An 8197-nucleotide genomic window follows, 5' to 3' on the forward strand; every position below is an offset into this window, starting at 1 on the left:
AAGGGTTAATTCTCACATCTTTTCTGGGAGCTCTAGAGCATGTGGGGGCTGCCTGAGAAGAGGGCAGTGCAGTGGAGTGGGAAGTGGGCAGGCTTGGTTCTTCTTATCACGTGACAGCTGTGTGGCCTTTGGAAAGCATTCAACTGCTCTGGCCAGCCGGCCTTTCCTCTGTAAAGTGAGAATAAGCAGAGCCATGTACTTTCAAAGTTCCCTTCTGGCTGGAACCCGCTGTGAGGGAGTGGGCAGCCCAGGGTGAGTAACTACACCTACTTTTCAAGGTGAGGTGAGGACACAAGAGCAGGGCACACGCTACTTTTGTAGCCCTGTCTTGGGAAGGACTCTGTGTCCTAGGAAATTGCAGCAGTGATAAGAATAACCAAAGCAAACTTTTCTTTAATTAAAATATTTTATTTTTATTAATTTTATCTTTCTTTCTCTGTATCTGCCTCTTTCTTTCTGTCTCTCACAAACAAATAAAAAAAAATTCTGAGGGCTTGGGAGATGGGCTTTCATGAGAACCTGAGTTCCCCAGCACACATGTAAAAAGTTGGACGTGACTATGCATCCCTGTAATCTCAATGTGCTGGGGAGGGAAGATAAGAGACAGATTTTTGGGGGCTCTGGTCAGCCAGCATTGCTGAAAAAGGAGATGCTCCAAATTCAGTAAGAGACTGCCTCTGGGAAATAAGGCAGAGTGATAGAGAACACTAATGTCTTCCTCTTGACTCTGTACCTGTGTTCAGGGCATACACCACACATAGTGCACACACACACACACACACACACACACACACACACACATCTAGAAATACTAGATATATAGTTTGGTCTTACTTATTATTTTTAATTTTTTTTTTACGTTTTATTTATATTAGAGAGAGAGAGAGAGGAGAGAATAGGCACTCCAGGACCTTCAGCCATTGCAAACGAACTCCAGAAGTGTGCACCACCTTGTGCATCTGGCTTACATGGGTCCTGGGGAATCAAACCTGGGTCCTTTAGCTTTGCAGGTTAGTGTCTTAACAGCTAAGCCATCCTTCTAGCCCTGGTCTGTACTGGAGATTGAATCCAGGGCCTTGAACATGTTAGGCAAATGCAGTGTCATATCTCCAGCCTTGGTCTTACTTTTTCTACTATGCAACATGCTTACTTTTCTAGATCACTGAAACACATCTTTTTTTTAAACTTATTTATTTTTTCATTTGAGAGGGAGAAAGAAGCACACACAGAGAGAAAGTGAGAAAGAGAGAGCACACCAGGGCCTCCAGCCACTGTAAACAAACTCCAGATGCATACACCCCTTTGTGCATCTAGCTTCTGTGGGTCCTGGAGAATTGAACCAGGATCCCCTGGCTTTGCAGGCAAAAGCCTTAACTGCTAAGCCTTATATCCAGCCCCACTGAAACACATCTTTAGACAAAGTTTATACTTTTTGTAGCTTGACAATCTCCTACATACAGACAATACACCGTAATCATAATCCTTTCCCACCATCTTGCCTTTTAATTTAATTGTTTTAATTGACAAAAATACCATATATCCATCATCTACATCCTGTGTATGTGGACATACATGTGTACACTGTGCAATGGTTCGCCCACAGGAAATAGCATGTGTATCACCTCTCGTGCTTGTTAGTCAGGCCTCCTGCTGCTCTTTCATAGGGCTGTAGCAGAGTTCACATACAATTTCCACAATGGCATTGACCTGTTCCCCCCATAATTTCATCTAAAATTTTATTTTATTGAATTAATTTTGAGACAGAGTCTAGCTATATAGCTCAGTTTGGCCTTGAACTCATGACAGTTCTCATGCCTCAGCTTTCCATGTGCTGGGATTACAGGTGCGCTCCTTCCGTATATGTCAGGGAACACTTTTCCCTTAACACTTTAGAGTAATCTAAAAACTTACTCAACTAGTAGAGTAGTTGGACCTGTGGCCAGAGTCCATCTGTACCATCTTTAAGGCCTTCGTTCCCCAGCAGTTAGTTATTGGCACCGTCCTTCCCATGTGAGGCAGCTTTGGCCGCAGCCCTGCAGAACAGCTGGCCGGCCCTCTTGCTGGTGGGGGTTGTGGCCAGGCTGGCTGGCATTGCAGCACTCAGAGGAAATCAGAGGGAGCTTTCCATGGAACACAGAAATGTTTTAATTTTAAAATCATACACATGAGGGCCTAGGAAGATGGTTCAGCAGTTCAGAGCACTTGCTTACAAAGCTTGATGTCCCAGGTTCAATTCCCAGCCCACCCACACATACAGGATACAAAAGGTGGCACCAGGGCTGGAGAAACGGCTTAGCGGTTAAGCGCTTGCCTGTGAAGCCTAAGGACCCCGGTTCGAGGCTCAGTTCTCCAGGACCCAGATTAGCCAGATGCACAAGGGGGCGCAGGCATCTGGAGTTTGTTTGCAGTGGCTGGAAGCCCTGGCGCTCCCATTCTCTCTCTCTGCCTCTTTCTCTCTCTGTCACTCTCAAATAAATAAATAAATAAATGAACAACAAAAGGTGGCACCAGCATCTGGTGTTTGCTTGCAGTTGCAAGAGGCCTTGGTGTACCCATCCTCCCCCACACAGAGGCATAGATACAGAACACACACAAATCTTATTTGCAGAGGAAATGTGGGTAGCACTGGGAAACAAAATGCAGAAAATACAAACCCCTGTCATTTTCCACCTAGAAAGAACCATTGCTAACATTCCAGTTCATGTCCTTCCAGGTCTTTCCTCTGCCTACCTACATATCTAGCTGCCATCTCCTTACACAAATATAGTCATAGTGTCTGTCCTTTTTAGCAACCTGCTTTTGTGGTTCAAAAGGACCTTGAGGGGCTGGAAAGATGGCTCAGAAGTTAAAGGCACTTGTTTGCAAAGCCTGTTGGCCTTGGTTCAATTCCTGAACCAACCACCTAAAGATGGACTTGGAGACCATCTTTATATGGTAACTAGTGAATCTCTACAGTACCATTTATAATGATGGCACAGTACTTTACATAAGGACAGAATACCAGTGATGTCATTCTTACTCTTTGTGGGGAACTGGGGGATTCTTGGCTGTCCTGATATGACAATTTAACCATGGCATTCAACACAGTCATATGCCTGTTATGAGCTTCTGGCCAGGTGGACATGTTCAAGCTTAAATTCACAGCAAACTGATTTCCATATTTTTTGTTGGCCTTATGGTCACCTGTGCTGACACTGTCCCCTGTGCTCTGCCTGTCGCCCTAGCTCTGGATGACCACACGCCACAGTGTAACTGTACGCCGCAGGCCCTCTGCTCAGCCATCTCCCACGGGATCTATTACCTGTACCCCTTCAACATCGAGTACCAGATTCTGGCCTCCACCATGCTTTACGTGCTCTGGAAGAACATCGGGCGCAGAGTGGACAGCACGCGGAGGCCAAAGATGCAGTGCAGGCTCGATGGGGTTCTGGTGGGTTCCACGCTGGGTCTGACCGCGCTGGCCGCCACCATAGCAGTAGTGGCTGTGTATTTGATCCACATTGGGCGCTCCAAGTCCAAGAGTGAGTCAGCCCTCATCATGTTCTATCTGTATGCCATCACCCTGCTGCTGCTTATGGGGGCCGCTGGGCTAGTGGGAAGCTGGATCTACAGGGATGACGAAAAGTCGTTGGATGAATCTAAAAACCCAGCCCGCAAACTGGATGCCGACCTCTTGGTGGCCACAGCCTCAGGCTCCTGGCTCCTCTCCTGGGGCTCCATCTTGGCCATTGCCTGTGCTGAGACTCGGCCGTCCTACACTTGGTACAACCTACCCTACTCATTCCTGGTCATTGTGGAGAAGTACGTCCAGAACCTCTTCATCATTGAGTCTGTTCACCGCGAGCCGGAAGGGATCCCTGAGGACATCCGCACTTTGAGGGTGGTCACCGTCTGCAGTGGGGAGGTTGCTGTACTGGCTGCTTCCTGCCTGGGGAGCCAAGGGGTTGCTGGGGACATGGATTCCAGGGGTGGGGATGGGCCACCTGTCATCAATGGGAATATGTGTCTACAACAAGGCTGTGGCCAAGAAGACCAGGAGGCTGGCTGGGAAGGGGCCAGGGGCCTAGGCCGCCTTCCTTGCTTCCTGCAGGGTAATGCCAAGAGGAAAGTTCTCAGGAATATTACAGCCTTTCTGTTCCTCTGCAACATTTCGGTAATTCACATCAAGCTGTTACTATCATTACTCTTTTAAATGAATTAGTAGATTTTCCTCTCCTAGTTTCAATAAGGAGGGCAGCTTGTGATAAAAATACATCTGGGCCTTGGGTAGATTGCTCAATGGGTGAAGTGCTTATATGCAAACATGAGGATCACCAGCACTTACATAAAAGTTGGTGCAGTGATGTATGTTCACAACCACAGTTCTGGGGAAGTGGAGACAGGAGGATCCCTGGTAGCTGGTAGCTTGTATAGCCAAATGGGTGAGCTCTAAGTTCAGAGAGAGAGCCTATCTCAAAACAAACAGTAGAGTGACTGAGGAAGGCACCTGAAGTCAACCTCTGGCTTCCACCCACACATCCAGCATGTGCATGTGCATGTGCACACATGTGAACATGTGCATACACATGCATGCACACCACCTACATACACCTGCAAAAACATGAGCAGTCTCTGGCCGCTGAGTGGGGAATAGGCTTAGGGGCTAGACTAGCAACAGGGAGGTAGCTGGTGGCTTCTGCAGTGATCTGGTGAAGCCAGAGGAACCAAGGGCATGTCTTTGGAGGTAAAGTGGAGACTCACTGAGGGGTAGGGTAGAGGATGATGCTGTGAGAGGGACAGGGAAAATGTTACACCCAAGGTTTGGAGGGAATACCTAAGAGGAGGAAAATGGGGAAGGCAGGTTGGGTTTAAGATGTGTTCTGGACAGTCAAGTGGCCAGTAGGAAATATGCCCCTGGAGTTCTTGAGAATGGCCTACAAAGAGGCTTAGGGGGAAGTCAGAGTTGGCATTCATGATCAGGACCTGAGTGACAGTCCCAAGGGTGGGTCACACGCATGAAGAAGAATCTGAGCAAAGGGGGAGTCAGCCAAGGGGAAGTTAGTGGGAACAAGGGCTGATGTGGTAGAGTGAGGTCCTCTCTGAGTCCCAGAGCTGAAAGTGGGATAGATGTACATCAGGGAGGGTTCTGTGTGCATCAGTCACCTACTGCTGTGTAAGAAATAATTCCCAGACACAGCAACTTAAAACCACAAGCAGTTATTATATTGTCAGTTCTCCAGGTGGTAAATTGCAGGGTGGTGTAGCTGGCTTTCTGCTCTGTGCCCTTTCAAGCTGCAAGCTGTCAGCCAGTGCTGCATGCCTCCCAAGACTTCATTCCTTGGGGATCTGCTTCCAACCCCACACGTGTGGTGGTGTACAGGTGGCAGCCCTTGAAGCTTAGTGGATGAAAGACTGACTAAGTTCCTTGCTGTTGTTGGCTTGGGACTTGCCTGGATTCCTCACTCTGCAACCTCTCCATAAAGGCAGACTAGGACCCGACCTTTCTCTGTTGCAAGAGAAGTGGGAGACGAATAGCAGGTCCTTTTGTCACTTACTCCTGGAAGTGACTTCCAGCTTTTGTTAGAAGTAGCACTCAAGGGCTTGGCTGTAGGAGCTGGGATACGGGGTCATGCTAGAGGCCACCTGCCATAGCCTTAAGGTACAGAAAGGACAGAAGCATCAGTAAGAATAGAATGGCTTTGGGCCACACAGGAACCACTGACAGCCAAGAGTGGTCAGTGGGAAGGGAGAAGGCTGAGGAGAAGGGACCAGTGTATAGGTTCCATAAGCGACAAGAACAACAGGTTATTGTTTTAAGGGATTTTTATGGACGTGTATATGAATGTGGTGTATATGTGTTTATGTTTATGGAGGCCAGAGATGACATTGGATGTTTTCCTGGATCATTCTCCACTTCATTTATTGAGGCAGAGTCTCTCAGTTGAACCTAGAGCCCTAGCTGACTGGGCAAGTCTAGCTAGCCAGGTGGCCGTAGAGATACCCTGTCTTCAGCTCCAAAGGGCTGGAAATGATGGGCATGCCACCATCTCTACCTAGCATTTATGTGGGTGCTGCGATTGTGGGTGCTGGACCATATACTTACCCAGAAAGCATTTTATCCACTGAGCCATCTCCAAGCCCCTTGCTTTAAGTTTTTCCAACTTATTTCTCCTTTTTTGCCTGTGTATGTATATGTAGTGTATGTCCACGTTTATGCTTGTTGGGTGTACTTGTATGTTCGTGCTTGTGCATGTGTGTGCATGTACATGTAGAGGTCAGAGGTCAATGATGGGTGTCCTCCATTATCCTCTACCTTATTTTTTGAGATAGGGTCCCCAGCCTAGAACTTAGCTGGAACTCCCTGATTTGGCTAGACTAGCTAGCCAGCAATCCCTATGTATCTGCTATCTCTGCCTCCCCAGTGCTGAGATTATAGATCACTGGGCCCAGCATTTTACATGAGCTCTGGAGATCCAAACTCAGTTCCTTCCTCATGCTTCCATGGCAAGCACTTTACCCACAAGGCCATTGACCTAGCCCTCTTTCCCCTTTTACTCATACAGGATCTCTGGAGAAAGTTAGTATTCTTATCTTATGGATGAGAACACCCAGACTGATCACGGGCTGCAGACATGAAGATGTGGGCAAGTTAGAAAAGGGTTCATTTGAGTCTGAGTGCTAAGAGGGGCAGGTGGAGCATGCAGAGGGCTCAATGCAAGCTCAGGGATTTGATGTTTGCTATGGACATAAGGAACACTATCCATAGACCTGACAGGTGCAACCCAGGCTCTGTGAGCCACCATCCACAGTGCCTGGGATTTGAATAGGGACCCTAGATGACTTTGAAGCTACTCATCCCGACAGATGACATGTTTGCTTTTTCTCCCTGTGACAGAATGCCTGCATTAAACACCTTAGGAGAAGAAGGATTTATTTTGGTTAACAGTTGTAGAAGTTTAAGCCATGGTTAGCTGGCTCCATTGCTTTAGGCTTGTGGCGGGCAGAATATTGTGGTGGAAGAGCATAGCAGAGGGAAGCTGCTCCCCTGATGGTGGGCAGGGAGGCAAAGAGAAAGGGTCTGGGGTGAAGATGTAACCTTTAATGTGACCCCCAGCGACCTAATTCTTCAATGGGGCCTCACCTGCTGACAGTCCATCCTGGCACTAACTCACCCATAGGTGGAGCCATGGATTGGCTCAGTCACCTCTCACCCCATCAGCTGGGAATGAAGCCTTGACTCCATGCGCCTCCCGGGACATGTCCATGTGGGAGCTAACCACAGGCTGCCTCTTCTCTTCCAGCTTTGGATCCCTCCTGCCTTTGGCTGCCGCCCTGAATATGACAACGGATTGGAAGAAATTGTCTTTGGCTTTGAACCCTGGATAATTGTGGTCAACTTGGCCATGCCCTTTTCTATTTTCTACCGGATGCACGCAGCTGCCTCCCTCTTTGAGGTCTATTGTAAGATTTAGCCTGGATTCACATGAATGGAGAAGGAGCCACGAACAAGGGAGCTCAGGAAACCACCTGGGAAGAGCCAGGCCAGGCAAATATTGCCTGACAAATGAAGCAAGGGTGCCTTTTGTCTATTCCATTGTGTTCCTGTGGGTGGGAATTATCCATCACTCTGGCTGAAGGCAAATGGCTCAAATGAATAGAGTGGCAGAAATCTCTCCTTGACTGTCAGTCATCCCATCCTAATAAAATCCAAATTATTTGTGATCTCTTTCTAGCTGAGATTTTAGAAGAGTGTGATCTGAAGTTGAGAACAAATTACCCACTTTTTATAGAGAGAAGCCTTTTCTGTTTATGTAACTACATACCACCACCTTTTCCTGATCAACTGCACATAAATCACTTATTTTTTCTTTATTAGAACTGATGACTGTAAGTACAAATGCATTTTAGTTGGTATTTTAGTTTCTAAGTGTTTTAAATTTTCAACAAAGTTATATTTAATCAACTAGATGGATGTTTGTGTCTAGATTAATATAACACATATCCTTATGTAAAATTTTGGAACAACTTTTTGTGTGATCATTTCAAAGTATTTAAAGTTTTTACTATTATGTTTTTTTGCTATGCCTGTATACAAGTATATTATAGAAAATGTGGACTTTGAAAAGAGTACACAGGAAAAGATTTTATACAATGTCATTATTAATACTAGTTTTTGACCTCTTGATGTATCTCTCAGTTTTTGGCCATGATATTGCAC

The 8197-nt window shown here is 46.7% G+C and overlaps 1 protein-coding gene across 1 annotated transcript in view; it reads left to right on the forward strand.

Moving 5' to 3' along the window:
• Positions 1 to 7841, forward strand: part of Otop1 (otopetrin 1) — a 44105-nt gene extending 36264 nt beyond the window's left edge. The window contains exons 5-6 of the mRNA XM_004669846.2: positions 3225 to 4153; positions 7281 to 7841. Coding sequence (XP_004669903.2) covers positions 3225 to 4153; positions 7281 to 7451 — 1100 coding nt within the window. The 3' untranslated portion in view covers positions 7452 to 7841. The remainder of the gene's footprint in view (positions 1 to 3224; positions 4154 to 7280) is intronic.
• The last annotated feature ends 356 nt before the right edge of the window (positions 7842 to 8197 follow it).

This window comes from Jaculus jaculus, chromosome 14 (assembly GCF_020740685.1).
Source record: "Jaculus jaculus isolate mJacJac1 chromosome 14, mJacJac1.mat.Y.cur, whole genome shotgun sequence".
Classification (NCBI taxonomy): domain Eukaryota; kingdom Metazoa; phylum Chordata; class Mammalia; order Rodentia; family Dipodidae; genus Jaculus; species Jaculus jaculus.